This window comes from Carettochelys insculpta, chromosome 12, assembly GCF_033958435.1.
Source record: "Carettochelys insculpta isolate YL-2023 chromosome 12, ASM3395843v1, whole genome shotgun sequence".
NCBI classification, from domain to species: Eukaryota; Metazoa; Chordata; order Testudines; family Carettochelyidae; genus Carettochelys; species Carettochelys insculpta.
Genome location: NC_134148.1, coordinates 46,287,216 through 46,302,791, shown reverse-complemented (window position 1 = coordinate 46,302,791; position 15,576 = coordinate 46,287,216). Strand labels below are relative to the sequence as shown.

Sequence of the window (15,576 nt, the reverse complement as noted above, 5' to 3'; positions counted from 1 at the left end):
CCCCACCTCAGATTTCTCCCATCCTTTTATCACCAGCTGGAGTTGTCCAGCTTCCCCGAGGAAAGGCAGGGGAGTCCATCTCCCTCTGGGTCACTGCTTGCTAGATGTCCACTTCCTAGCAGATGGATTTGCCACCACTATCTTCTCAGATGCTCCACTAATATGGAGACCCAGACAGCAAGGCACCACCCCCACTTAGGTCACTCACCCTGCCTTAGAGAAAACTTCCTTGTATGTGGCACACAGGGGAAACAGAGCCTCAAACAGGATTCAGAAATTACTACCAACTATCCCCACTTTGTCACAGCCCAATGGTAGCTGTGCACTCATCATATTCACCGTTACCCATCCAACCTGAACACCTACAGACAGAAGAGAACCACCTTCATCCCCCTCCACCACTGGACAGCAACAACTAAGTGTGGCACAGATCACACCCCAAACAACCTCCACTCTGGTCAGGGACTCCCAAGAGCAGCTAAGTCCTCTCACGCATGGGTCTGAAATGGGAAAGCTACGTATTTCACCGTTCTTTGCATCTGACAATTGCAGCAGAAGGGCATGCCAGCTGCACACCTCAAAGACATGGTTCTATGCATGCAAATGTGGAGCTGAGGCCTGGATGGGATATATTACCCCTAAACATCCAAGGCCAAACTTTTCCAGCCTTGCCACCTAGCTGACTCCTGAAGCCAACCTGAATTTATTAGGAGTGGGGCACCCACAGATCAGCTGGTGTTTCTGGGAGCTGCAAGTGCCAAGACTGCCTGGAGAACTGGTGCTTTAAAGCCTAACCTTTCGGCACTTGCCACAAAACATTGGCTATTTCCCTGGCCCTCCTTGCTGCTGCTGCTTCCTGCCTCCCTATACCATGATCTGACCTGTCCATGCTAGTCACACCAGTCTCCCATTCTGTGAGTTCACACTTGTCCTACTTCAGCCAACTCTTCTCACATGCTAACGAACCAGAAAAGGTCAAAACACACCTGCTTCTACACAGGCCCCAGCCAGGTAAGTCCACTCCTTCAACATCCAGATGAACTGATGGGAGCGATGAGGGCACAGTGACCTGGAAACCTGCTAAATACAGGCAATCAAAAGCCCGCCCTCCCCTCCACCCACTAAACAAGGAAGGTGAAGCAGCAGCATTTATACAGCACTCTGAGGGAGACCAGGAGTCAGTTGGGAAGTTCACACATACAGAGGGGAAGAAAGGAGATTCTCAGGGCACTGACCTGTCCTGGATGTAATACTGCATATCAAGGTCGTTAATCAGAAATGGATTGCACAGCTTGGCGTAAGCTACTGCCTTATCCAGAGGGAATCCTGGGTGGCAGAAAAAAAAACAGCAAATGGTGCTATTAATATAAGCACCCCACAGACAGGCCTACAGGCCGATGCTACCACATACCTTTACCTTTAGAGTGAAAGGATATAAGGCAGTCACAAAGAGGCCAGTTCTCCACCGGCTCATTCAGAATGACATCTTCTCCCATGATCACCACTGTGATGTACTCAAATTTGCACAGACGTTCCAGGATCTGAGTCATGGGCTTTGACTTCGACTTTTTGGTCATAGCACAGATTCCAACCACAATCTGCCGTTCCGGAGGCTACATGGAGACAAGAGAGCTTACTCAATGAACTTATACTGTAAATGACACAGAGGCACCAGTTGCTAAAAGACAAGGAGTTTTCCCCAGCCCACAGTCAGGCTCCAGTTTCTCTCCAGAGCCCCACCTAGAACAGAGGACTCAGAAGGCAGAAGCCATTAAGACCATTTTAAAACACCTGATTCTTCTGCACACAGAAGATTCTCCTTTCTGTCTCTGCACACTTCACTCTCTCAGGGACCCCAAGCTTACTACAGGAGAAATCTCTCATTCCAACATCTCATACGAAAGGTGATGCACATGCATGCATACATGGGTGACACAAGCATGCACACACAACCAAGAAAACAGAGCATGACAAACATGAGGATCTGCACAAGATTCTTTCCACAAAGCATTTGCTCATTTACTCTGCAGTTCAGAACTGCTATCTTTAGAAGTAGCTTCACCACAAAAATCAGGGGCTGGAATGCAAAAGTTCTCACTTTTATATATTTTTAAAAACAGTGGGTAGCTTCCCTCCAGCCCTCTCCAGCAATTCCAAAAGTAAAGGAAATTTGCTCAGCCCTCTACTTTAAGACTCCTTTTGAGAGAGACCACATACAGAAGAATTCAGATGAATAAAAGTGTTTCAGATTAAGAGAGTGTAGGAAAAATAGGAGTCAGAATGAGACTTCTGCAAACCTGACTTCAGCCGTCAGTCAGTGCAGCTGCTAGAATGACTATTTTTATCTAGTTTGACCCTTGCTGTGCCACTGTTTCCATCTGAGGTGGCACAGCAGTGTGCAAAAGTTCTGGAGCACAGGTGACGAATTTTAGCTCCTGAAGGGAGTTTTTGCCAGAGTCAAGGAAGAAGCAGGGAATGACTGGAACATTCAAATATCAGCATTCCCACATGGGAGCTGTGTTCAGTAAGGGGCTTGCCTAGCTCTTTTCTCACACTACCACTGGCCACAAAGCCAAAAAAACCACAAAGACACCCCAATAAGAGTTAGAGATTCACTGGTCTCTTAATAAGGAGCTTAAACCCAAGAGTGAAAATCCTGCACCAATGGCATCTTCAGAGAAACCACTGTATTAGTTTAGAAGGGTTTTGACAATAAGCGAGGTACCCCCAGAAGAAGAGATAATCATAGAAAGAACCTTGAGAGATTATGATCAAGTCCAGTGCCCTGTACTCAGTGCAGGGCCATGCACCATCTGGCAGTCCCTGACAGAAGTATGTCTCACCTGCTCGTAAATATGTCAATGATGGAGATCCTGCAACCTACTTAGGCAATTTATTCCGACCCTTAACCACTATGTCAGTTATGCTTTTTTCTAATGTCCACCCTAAGCCTCCCTTGGTGCCATGTGAGCCCATTGCTTCTTGTCTTATACCCTCAGAAGCTAAGGAGAACAAATTTTCTCCATTCTCCTTGTAAGGGTCACTGATTCAGACCAACGTGCTTAAGGAAATACTGTATTTTTCAATAGGGTGGCTGCTGAGCATTTCATCTAGGATATTATGTGCCCCAGGCAAATATGGAGCAGTAATCTGAACACTACAGTCTAAGACATGGTTTCCCAAACTGGGGGGTGAGTACAAATTCCAGGGCGGGGTGTGAGGCACACCCCCCCATCATCTCCCCGCACCCAAAGAAAGAGCCGGCCTTTGCTTCTGGCTCTCAGCCCCAGCTATTCTGCTTGGGTGACCCAGCACAGCCGCTATAAAAAGCAGGTGGCTGGCAAAGATCCAAGTGCAAAGGTGAGTGAGTGTGGGTTGCAGTGGGAGGAGGAGGAGGAGGATGGGGTTAGATGGGGTCTGTGGTGCCTGACTCAGGTAAGCGGGATAGGGTAAGAATGGGGGAGATGGTGGTGCCTGGCTTTTGAAAGGGGAGGAGCTCGGGCGGGTGGCTCACAGGGCTTGCAGGACTCATGAGGCTTAGGCAGTTAGCTCCAGCATTGCAGGGCTCAGGCAGCTTGGGCTGGCAGGTGGGCAGGCGGCTGGCCCCAGTAGCGCAGGGCTCAGGTGGCTCGGAATGGCAGGTGGGCGGCCAGTCCCAGTAGCGCAGGGGCTTGGCGACAGCTCAGGTTGGCAGGTGGTCAGCTGGCCTAGACAGCGTGGGGCTTGGGCAGGTGGCTCGGGTGGCTGGCCTGCAGCTGGCAGGCAGGTGGCTCTGGCAGCACAGGTCTCAGACAGGCAGGCAGCTGGCACGGCAGCTCAGGCAGCACCAGGCACCCACAAGGAGCCAAGCAAAACTATTTGTGCTTATTTTTAAATTTTAAAATACATTTTTATAATCAAGTTATGTTTATTTTAAATTACAAATTGATTTTTTGTTAAGGTGGGGTTGGATGATGGTAAAGAAGTAGTGGGGGGTGAGGGTTTCTCAAAAATCAAAGGCCGGGGGCAGGTGTGATGCCGAAAAGTTTCAGAACCACTGGTCCGAGACAACAAGGCAAGGGACCAGGGGGATTCAAATCCCTTCTGCCCCTAATCTTTAGCTTACTAAAAACATTAAACCAGATATCAAGAAAATATCTGGCAACCTGTCGATTTAGACAACCCCTTCCAGCGGCTAGGAGCCGTGGAGATCCCACCATATGTGGCCTGGAACTCTGGAGGTCTCCCCAGCCAGGAGAAACCAGGAGCTGTGGGTGGCTCCTGCTGAGAACCCACAGCTGTCAGGCCCCAAGGGCTGAAATCAGATTCTCTGACTGCTACCTACTCCATGAGAAAACTGAACCTTTGTGATGGGGATTAGAACCAAAACTACTCCTACACTCACTGTCTGTTCTGTATTGTCTGCAGGCTGTGACAGCCTAGGGCCTCATCAGTAGTCACACATGTAAAAAACACACGTAAAAAAAACCCTGAAGAACGCTGGAGATGGGACAGACTTGGTGCTATGGAGTGGAGTGCTTAAGATCTCCTTACCGATTCCGACTCCTCATCATCCTCAAGGAAATCGATCTCGTCCGTCTTCATGTTTGATCCCACAAAGTCTGTCTCATCATCTCTGGTACCAACAAAAAACCTAGGAGTAGCGTTCTCACCCTCATGGGAGGTCGTCAGGGACGACATTACAGCCTGGGTGGCTGACCATCCCACTCTGGAATCATCAGGTACAAATCAGGATTTTTAGAAAAAAAACAAACACAATGGGGAGTGAGCCTGGGTTGATGCTGCTGGACAGAGTACAGGGTGTGTGAGGCAGGGACTAGTGCTGTATTAATGAACCAGGAACATAATGGCAGCACTGGTAGAACGTACCAGGGATGGAAGATGACAACTTTAAACTGAGGGGGAGAGGAACCCGTGATACCAGAAGATGCTCTGAGAGATTACAGGGGAAACACAGCATCCACTGCCCTTTCAAACAGGCGCCTCCAGCGTACAATAGATCTTCACTAGCTGGGAGGGAATAGTGTCATTGCTAGAGTTGCTGAGTTAGATGCAATGAGACTTAGCCCTTACAACGATGTACATTCCAAGCTGATGCTTACACCAAACTCCCAACCATGAGGGCACCAGCCAATACTCAAGAGGGTGTGGGGAGCTAAGGAGAGAATGAAGACTGCTCCCCAATCTTCAGTTCATTCGCTGGTCAGGAGGGCCTGCAGAAAGAGAAAAGACCAATCACCAGAGGCACTTCAGTTAGCATGGTGGGGTAGCAGCACTTTAAGTCACTCCATGGAGAATGGGGAGCAAGAATCACAGCATATGACTGGGAGTCAGGATTCCCTGAGGTCAAAGCCTGGCTCCTACTGACTGCATAATCACAAGCAGGTCACTTAGGCATCTCTCTATATGTGCTCCCCTGTGGGGACACTGTTTCCACAAATTAGAGCTTAAACACTATTTTTTAAAAGCTTGATTAAAAAGCTTTACATTTAAAAAGCAGAAATATTGAATCATCGTTATTTTCAGCCATTCTGCCCAGCTGAAATCCTGAGGCAACTTCCAAAGCAGTGGTACATAGCACCACAGGTCTTCCACATGCATTAAATGGGTCATACCAGGAAACAACTCAGCCACTCTTCCCATTTTCAGACTCTGATCTAGGAGACCCAGGGTTTGTCTACACAGAGAAATCACAGCAACTGAAATCAATTTAGTTAATTCAGTGCAACCTTCTTGTGTGGAGACTCAAATCAGTAGAAAAGACCTGAACACCCATATAGCTCAATGCAATTTGTTAGAGTTGAAGCAAATGGAGGATAGGGGAGATGTACTGGTACTTGAAGGGAGAAGGTATGTACTCAGGAGAGATACTATTGCAAGCTAAATGTCAGAGCCAAGAGATACAGTAAACCCTCGAAGTACGCGAGTTAAGAGCAACTTGAAGCTGCTCTGTGGCTCTCAGCCTGCTCAGCTATCCGCAGCTATGGGCAGCTAGGCAGCCTAAGAGACCCTTCTCCCTGCTTTCCCCCAGCAGAGCTGCTGTCAGGCCATGCAGCTGAGGGAAGGCAGGGAGAAGCAGCCAGGAAACTGACCAGCCCTGGTGGGCTGGTCAGTCTCCTGGGTCCCACAAGCAGTAGGGAGCTGGGAACCAAGCTCCCAGCTTCCCTCTACTTGCAGAGCCGGGAAACTGACCAGGGCAGCAGCAGCAAGAAGCTGGAAGCTGGGAACCAAGCTGCTACTTGGTTCCCTTCTCCCCACTGCTGGTGGGACCCAGGAAATTGACAGCACATGGCTGGTCAGTTTCCCAGGTCCTGCAAGCAGCAGGGAGACAGGAACTAGGCAGCAGCCTGGTTCCCATTCCCCCCGCCCCCAGCTTGCACAAAAATTTGAATTATACAGTGGTTGTAGGAAAGCAACTCCCACATAACTCAAGGGTTTACTGTAACCATAAATATACTAGGCCAATACAGGCCAGCATGTAGAATTATTGAAGCTGCCTGAAGATAGGTACAGTTGAACATGAACAGTAGGCATTATTTAGCATTATAAACTAATGACAGAGGGAGCAGGTACACAGAATGCAAAGGCCCAAGAATTTAACATTGTAGGACCCTCAATTTTGGTTCACAGGAACTTTAATTACAGAGACAGAGGGGAGAGAGACAAGAACAGAACAACAACAAAAATCCAAGTTCAAGAGAGGAGAGGGGCCACCATATCAAATGCTGCACTAAGGTCAAATGGAACAAAGAGGGAGAACAACAAGTAGCAGCCAGAATCAGCCAGGATTTGGCTCCCCTCTGGACAGATAACTCTCTCTATACTATGGCCAGAACAAACCCTAGATAGAGAGGGTGCCACCATGCTGTCATATGCAGTGCTGCCGTCTCCAGACCTCTATGACTCCCCAACCCATGCTTAAAAACCTCTCGCCATTGAACTAACTTGAGCACACCTCCACCAGTAATAGCTACAGCAGCAGCATAAGCGGGGCCCCGGCAGCCGCTCACTGACTTATCACATTATCTAGATGTGCTCTGCAGAGTATCAGATGGCACAGCAATGATGTCCTATGGATATACCCACTGGTTCAGATACTCCACCACTGATAATGAAGCAGTGGGTGATGTAAGAGAGACAGACTTTAAGGGAAAGCACTGCACATCATTTAGATCAGTTTTGGTCATGATGATGTAAAGTTTATCATTTCATCCAAACAGTTTGCAAAGGCAACTGGGCAACCATCACACAGACACCAACATCAGACACTTCCTCCCAGAAAATGAAGACCTGTAACTCCATATTTAATCGGTTTTGTATTATACAGCAACTGGAAAGGCTGAATCCTCTTGCTCACAAAATTTCCAGGACAGGAACAGTCTCTATATGGGGCCACGCACCCTGACCGGAGCATTCCTATCTTGGCATTTATATAGCCCTCAACACCACAGCATCTAAGCCTCTCGTTCATTAGAGGACTTGCTCATCACAACAGCCCTATAACACAGGGCAGAACAAGCGACTTATCCAAAGCCACACAGATGGTCTGAGCTGGAAACTGAATCCATATCTCTTGACTTCCAGGATAGTTCTCTTTCCACACTAGACCAGTCTTCATTTCCTGTAAGCATTCACATAATACAAATGCTTAATAATAAAGCCTCAGTTGAGTGGGCAGCCCCACAAAAGCAAGCACTGATGACTGCCTCACTGAGAAGGACTCCATTTTCAGGATATGGTTCTAAGGCCCTCTCCTCACAAAAACACTCACAGGCCTTAGCTTGAAACACAATCAAATTGAGCAAAGGCAGCATATGCATTTGTGCCCTCTCCATCTGACACTCTTCTACTCTTCAACAAAAGTGTCACTCTAACCAAAGTCGGATTAAGGCACAGCTTATAGGCCTAAATGCCAGCTCCTGAAGTCAAATGAAAGCTGAACTGCTGGCATTATCATATAACAAGCTGCTAGCCCTCATGATTGCAAAGCCAAACATAAAGAAAACGACAGGAGCAATAGCGCCATTATCTGTTGGATTACACAGTCTGTATTAGCTAAGGGGGAGACTGTTCCAAGCACCTCAATGGGCGAGAGAGCTTGACACAAAGTTTTGGAGGCCCACCAACACCATCCAGCAGAAAACTGCATGGCCTTATCTAGACTAGGATCGGGGTATCTACATAGGATTGCTTTACAGGGAAGACCCTGGACACCTGCCTCCTCAAAACCCATCACGGAAAGACACTGTTACTTCCAAAACAGAGTACAGTAGAACCCCAGCTTACGCTGGCAGCCCAGAGCCAGGCGCCAACTCCCCACCATCCTGAATCATGTTAAATCAAGATACGCGCAACCTGAGTGCATATATCTCAGGGTTCTACTGTATTTCTCCTTCAGCTCCACAACAGCACCCCCATTTGCCTGAACCTTGGTTAAGCTGACTCTTCTGATGCTCTGTGATGCACTCCAATTTCAAACACCCCCCATTCCAAACCACTGAGCACTAAGTGAGTCTACAACTGGAAATCTGAAAGGAGACTCGCCACAAACCCCTCATCAGTCTTACCCACCATAAGATTAGTCTACCGCAATAAAGATTTGAACAGAAAAGGCTAAAAGGGCCTACTGGTTCCAGGGGATAAGCTCAAGTTACCTGACAATGATTGCAATAAGAGGCCAGTTCTCCTGTTTCCTTAAGTTTACCTCACAAGGAAGGGAGGCCTAACAGATTCCTGAGTAGGTGGACTGCAGTAAAACACTTCTACTGAGCTGTAACACTGTATTTAACAGAATACACAGTCTCTGTTAAAGGTGTGTAGTATTAATTGGATGTCATGCCTGAGAGACTTAGAAGTCTGGCACTGGTAGGCCTGTCCCCCCAGGTGAACAAGCCATTTCCAAAATGAGCCATAAGAGACCAGTGAGTGGAGCAGCTCTCCCCACCCAGCCCATCGCAAAGCATCCAAAATGGGTTCAGCAGCTCTGTCAGCATGGACCAGCACAGACCATCTCCTGCAGCTGTGAGCCTAGCCCCAGGCTCAGGAAGCACCACCTGGTGCCCCAAATCCAGTGCTGTGCCACAGGAACTGGGGCAGTGAGCAGCTGCTGGCTGGAAATGGAGGGAGGAGAGGAGGAGTGGGTGCACCCTGTGGGGACCAGAGAGCCCCACTGCCCAGCCTCTGGCCCAGATGGCAGCCACCTCCAAGCCACAGTCCAGGTGCTGGCGTGCACCAAAGAGCTGAGGTGTTGAGGCCAGCCAGGTCAGGGACACCACACACCCGACCCAGAGACAAGCTCCCCTGCCCCAAAACCCTCCAGTCCCCCGCCACAGGGAAAAACAGCCCCCCCCGCCCCCAAACCCTCCAGTCCCCCCTCCCCACAGGGAAAAACAGCCCCCCCCGCCCCCTACCCTCCAGTCCCCCCTCCCCGCAGGGAAAAACAGACCCCCCCGCCCCCAAACCCTCCAGTCCCCCCCCGCAGGAAAAAACAGCCCCCCCCGCCCCCTACCCTCCAGTCCCCCCTCCCCGCAGGGAAAAACAGAACCCCCGCCCCCTACCCTCCAGTCCCCCCTCCCCGCAGGAAAAAACAGAACCCCCGCCCCCTACCCTCCAGTCCCCCCCCGCAGGAAAAAACAGCCCCCCCCGCCCCCAAACCCTCCAGTCCCCCCTCCCCGCAGGGAAAAACAGAACCCCCGCCCCCTACCCTCCAGTCCCCCCTCCCCGCAGGAAAAAACAGCCCCCCCCCGCCCCCAAACCCTCCAGTCCCCCCTCCCCGCAGGGAAAAACAGCCCCCCCCGCCCCCAAACCCTCCAGTCCCCCCTCCCCGCAGGGAAAAACAGCCCGCCCCCAAACCCTCCAGTCCCCCCCTCCCCACAGGGAAAAACAGCCCCCCCCCCGCCCCCAAACCCTCCAGTCCCCCCTCCCCGCAGGGAAAAACAGCCCCCCCGCCCCCAAACCCTCCAGTCCCCCCTCCCCGCAGGGAAAAACAGCCCCCCCCCTCCCGCAGGAAAAACAGCCGCTCCCCCACCGAGGGAACGAACCTCCCCTCACACACCCCCAGCCCCCCGCGTTACATCGCGAAGCGCGGCCATTTCCACACACTCACCAGCCACCTTCCGAGCGCAACCTAACCCGCCAGCCGCGGCTAGCCAATCGCGGCGTGTTTACTGTCACTGACAGCCAATGCGCGGCGATGGGCGGGACATGGAGGTTCAGGCGGCTTGGCCTGCAGCGCTGCGCCGCCCAGCGGCCGAAAGTGGTAGTGCAGGGACAGAGCGAAGTGGGGTCCTGCTGCGCCCCCTGGGGGGACCGGCTCGGGACCTCGCACCCCGCACCGAGGGGGCCGGATCGGGACCCCTGCACCCCACACCGACAGGGTGTCTCGGGACCTCCGCACCCCCTGCCTGGGGAGGGGCCCCTTGGGACCCCTGCACCCCGCACCGAGGGGGCGCCTCGGGAACCCCGCCCTGGAGGGGCCGTCTCGGGACCCCTGCACCCCAGACCAAGGGGGTGCCTTGGGACCCGTGCAGCCAGAAGAACGTGCCCAGCACAGAAATGGAGGTACATACCTCAGTGCCCCGACCTAGGGTTACCGTATTTCACCTTTCTATGGTAACCCACTCTGACCTGGTTACCAACTGAGCCCTAACGCTGAACTCTTTCTCAGTCCAGTGGTCCCCACCGGAGAAGTGTGGTCCTGAGACAGTGTCTGGGCAGTGCAGCTACACACAGCGGTACTGACAAGCACTCACCTGCTGGGACTTACACCCCCAAGTGCCCATTCACAGCCCTGCAGCTCAGCGTGGCCAGAAGTGATAGTCCCCCTGTAACAGCCAATGCTAGTCATACTCTATCTAGCAATAGACTGGTACAAGTAAACACTAGCATGGACATCATGTGATTCATAACTTCAGTATACATTTAGTCTAAAAAGGAAAGCTATAATGCATTAAAGTTACGTGTCAGCATTCTGTAGCAGCAGCTGTCTTTATCTTAGACAATTTATCACAAGGCTGAAGTTTGTCAAACCTAACTTTTTTAAACAATATTTTCCTCTTGCCCTAATAGAACTGACGGAAGAAATCTCCAGCCATTAATGTGAACTTTTAATACATCTGGGAATCCTGGGGAATATCAGCAGGCTGGAAGATTGGTAATGTGTCAATATTTAACAAGGACAAGCAGGTTGACTTGAGTGGTTGTAGGCCAGTTAGCATGACATCAAACTCAGACAAAAATGTGTATGGGATTCAATGAATAAAGGATTGAAATATAATTAATGACAGTCAATATGTTCTTATGGAAAACAGGTCTCACCCTCTCTGGATCTCTTCCTATCCTATGTCTTGAGGCTGCCACCCAAGCTCGTCCTATTCAAATCAAAATTCTTTTACATCCAAAGGTAAAGTCATACAGATAGGGACAGAGATTGCTGGTCATATCTACACAATGGGGGCCTGTACACTGGAAAGCAGTGTCTCTGAGAAGGATAAAGGTCGTAATGAATCAGCAGCTGAACATATCTCTAGACTTTTGATACAGTCTTCCATGACCTTCTCATTAACAAGCTAGGGACATGCAATGTAGATAGCACTACTCTACGATGGGCACACAGCCAGTCGGAAAACCGTTCCCAGAGAGTAGTTAACGATGGTTCACAGTCATGCTGGAAGGGCCTAACAGGTGGGGTTCCACAGGGGTCAGTTCTAGTCTTGCTGTGCTCCATATCTTCATTGGTGATTTAGACAATGGCACAGAGAGCACATTTACAAAAGTTTGAGGCAAATTATAATTCAAAATGATCTGGACTAACTGGAGAAACGGTCTGAGGAGACTGGATGAAATTCAATAAGGCCAAATGCCAAGAATTCCACTCATGAAGGAAGAATCAACTACACACACACAAAATGGGAAGTGCCTGCCTAGGAAGGAGTGCCACGGAAAGAGATCTGGGGGTCGTGTGGATAACAAGCTAAATATCAGTCAATAGTGTAACACTGTTGCCAAAAAAAAAAAAGATTCTGGGATGCATTAACAGGAGTGTTGAAAGAAAGACACGAGAAGTCTTTCTTTTCTCTACACTGAAAGATTAGGCCGTAACTGGAGTATTGTGTCCAGTTCTGCACACCACATTTCAGGAAAGATGTGGAGAAAGTCCTGAGAAGAACAACAAAAATTATTAAAAATCTAGACTGCTCCAGCTGAGGCCTAATCAGTGTGGAGTAAAGTGAAACAACTACTTCTTGTACCTTGCTTAGACAACTCCTGTTAATGCACCCCAGAATTATATTTGCACTTTTGCAACAATGTCACGCTGTTAACTTGTATTTCGCTTGTGGCTCACTGTGACCCTAGATCACTTTCTGCAGTGCTCCTTCCTAGACAGTCATTGTCCATTATGTATGTTGACAACTGATTGTACCTGAGTACTTTGCATTTGTATGTATTGAATTTCATCCTATTCACCTCAGACCATTTCTGCAGTTTGTCCAGACCATTTTGAATTATAACCCTAACGTCCAAAGCATTTGCAACCCCTCCCAGCTTGGTACTGTACAGCTGCATGTGGTCTATAGTCTAAGGCAGTTGGTATCAGACATTTGATTGGGCACCCTTCTTTGTGTCTGCAGTTGATTACATGCTGCTGTACAGGCACCCAGCTCTGAAGGCAGTGCCATGCCAGCTGCAATGCAGAAGTAAGGGAGGCAATGTAGAAAGTGGTATCATCACTATCTACAGCTGCCCATTGCCACTTTTATTTCTGTGCTGCTGGTGCAACTGCAGAGCTGACAGACATAGCCCCACTGTCTCCCAGTGAGGGACTGATGGTGGAAGGATGGAGGAGAGCTCTAGCCCAAAGCAGAGGGGCACCAGTTGTAAGCCCCAAGATGGAGGCTGTAGCAGTTCCCTTTAGCCCTACCTCCTGGGTGTCCATGGCCCTTCTGTATGAGTCCAGCCACAGAGGCTGACAGCCAGAGCTTTCCCAGAAATAAAAAAACACACAGCTTGCTCTTCTATGGACACATTCCAGTGCCTCCCTTGGGAGGCCCGCCTGTAGTTCGGCCTGCTGCTGTAAGGCACCATGGTAATGCTCATCTTGACCACAGTGGAGTCGGATTAAGCACAAAAGGAACACTTCTTGCTGCATAATTTCTGGATATAAAATGCTGACTGTAAGTTATCAGAGACAAGTTAGCTTTCATTTGTGATCTATTTGACAATAAAGCTACTGAGAGAGTAGCTATGGCTCATGGCTGGCATCCATCCCATACAACAGCACCCTGGTCTGCCAAGTTAGTTTCAGAATTAGATACTCCAACCAAGTGTCTATGTTAGCATTTTCCAGGTGACTCTGGAAATAAAATAATTAAACTGAACTAATATCATAGCATCTGCTTTTCTATTAACAAATGTAATCCAGTTGGCAACCTCTTGATTTGCTCATCAATAGTTGTCATGACCTTTTCAGTATGCATAAAATACTGCAAACAAAGAGCACTCCCACAGGGCAAGAGACAACTCATGCCCCAGAGGGCTCACAACCAAGGCTTTAGCTAATATGCAGCAGGAAAAGAAAGAGCTCTAGGGGGATGAGAGAGGGTGAGGTAACAGTAGAGAATAGGGTATTAGTGGAAGTTAGTAGTAACAGGCAGTCCCCAAACTGACTAGTGAATCCAGATTCTCTCTCTCCTCCTTGCTGAGCTTCTTATTATGGTCAGTCCAAATTGGCAGCTTGCAGCTCCTGCCACGTATTTGCACTGGGTGCCAAAGGTCATTGGAACTACGTGACAGCAATGATGTACATATACCTGCCAACAGGTAAACTTAGCTCAGGCACGCCTTAGAGCAGTGGTTGATCAATAAATGCAAATAGAAGAACAGAAGCACAATCAAGGTTTCTGGAACAGAGGAAAGACTGACATGGTTCTGCCTCAGTGCTGACTTTAATTAATTACAGTAACTATAGTCACTCATATCCAAAAGTTCTGTTTTGCCTCACTGTCACTGTGCAAGAGGGTCTTATTTCTGCAAACCATGTCCCAGAGGGGACTCCACAGTGGAATAAAGCAAGTGTACTCTTTGCAGCTCAGATCTTAGGACATGGGGGAGTTCCTTGACAGGAGTTCGGTGACAGAAGAGTAGGTGTGGCCCCTTCTGAGGTATTGTGAAGAGCCAGAAAGTGGTGTGGGGAGCCCAGAGAGAGAGCAAGCAGAGGAGAGCTTAGGGAGATAGAGTGTTGAGATATTACCCAGCCTGCTGACAAGCCAGCTCCATAAAAGGAATGGGTTGTTTTGCTTACCACACAAAGATAAGTGAACAGGTAAGAGGGAGTGTTAAGCACCAGGTGGCCACACCTTTTACTGTAAGAGACAAAGGTGACATTTGAGATGATGAATTCATTCCATTAGCCCAAGTGCCCAGCAACACTGTGTACTGAATAAACAGCCACAGGGATTGGAAGGACAGACATAGGAGGCTGCCAGGGAAGAGGCTCCATTTACAGGCTTGCACTGTTTGCACTGACAAGGAAGGCTGCACGTGAACTGTAGAAGAAAGGACAAATGCAATTTTTGTTAAATATTATTTCTTACCATGGTGGAACCTAGAGCTCCCAGACATAGCCAGGGACCTGCTGGGTACAGACAATAGAAGTCCCTGACCCAGGCGGCTCCCAGGCTTTCTTGTTGCCACCACAACCCCTAGGGAATAGTTCCAATGGCTAATTGCCCTCCAAGTTCTGTCCCCACTGAATTTGCTCTGTACAAATTGCAAAATCAACAGTTCCCGCATTCTCCTGTCTGCAGTAGCCAGGGCCAAGGTCTCCTATCTTCTTTCTTCCTATACTCTTTCCACTCAGCCCCATCTCTGCCCACATCCCTCATTTCCTGGGCTGCTGATCAGTAAAAACCACTTCTAAGCACACTGGTCCTGTCAAGGCGAAGTGGCTCCTCTGCCAGGGACTCATTGGGAAGGAGAAAGAAGGGCAGGAATCATGAGTGCTCCATAGCTGCAAAAGGAGATTTGTGCCTCATGCAGCTTGGCATGTTGTGCACAAATCCTTCTGTGAGCTGTTTCTGGGTATCTCCCATCCAGGAACTCTGAGAGCTGACCTGGCCCCATGGAGCACCATAGAACTGCCTTTGCGCTCAACAGTGTGGCACAGAGGGGTCTGGGGCTCTGGAAAAGCAGCACATTCAGAGAGCAAATGTTACTGAACAATGTCACCAGTATTGCTGGGCACTTCCATTTTTATTTGTGCAAATCAAGACACTCTGCGACTATTTCTGAGAGGTGCCAAGGCCCCAGAACAGTTTGGCAGGTCAATAAAGAGTGATAGGCCCAGAAATAGAAAACATTGCCAGACCCACTGTGTGCTGGGAAGCGGTGGGATCCCTGCCTATGGGAAAAGGTCAAACTGCTTATCTGCTGCCATTGGAACCCAGATAAGGTAAGACCAGTGACTGCCTAGGAAGGAGCACTGCAGAAAGCGATCTGGGCTCACAGCAGATCACAAGCTAATTATGAGTCAACAGTGTGACATTGTTGCAAAGAAAAGCAAAAATTATTCTGGGATGT

At 49.3% G+C, this 15,576-nt stretch overlaps 1 protein-coding gene across 7 annotated transcripts in view; it reads right to left on the bottom strand.

The window, feature by feature from the left end:
• PPIP5K1 (diphosphoinositol pentakisphosphate kinase 1) overlaps positions 1 to 8,720 on the bottom strand; it is a 172,893-nt gene extending 164,173 nt beyond the window's left edge. For 2 of the 7 annotated variants that reach the window (XM_075006502.1, XM_075006500.1), the window contains exons 1-4: positions 5,103 to 5,330; positions 4,534 to 4,708; positions 1,418 to 1,613; positions 1,236 to 1,326 (exon numbers count right to left, since the gene is read on the bottom strand). In XM_075006502.1, coding sequence (XP_074862603.1) covers positions 1,236 to 1,326; positions 1,418 to 1,613; positions 4,534 to 4,708; positions 5,103 to 5,119 — 479 coding nt within the window. In that variant the 5' untranslated portion in view covers positions 5,120 to 5,330. Of the gene's footprint in view, positions 1 to 1,235; positions 1,327 to 1,417; positions 1,614 to 4,533; positions 4,709 to 5,102; positions 5,331 to 8,654 lie in introns of those variants that run through there. The other 5 variants (XM_075006503.1, XM_075006501.1, XM_075006504.1 and 2 more) reach the window with 3 other exon arrangements.
• Between the last annotated feature and the right edge of the window lie 6,856 nt (positions 8,721 to 15,576).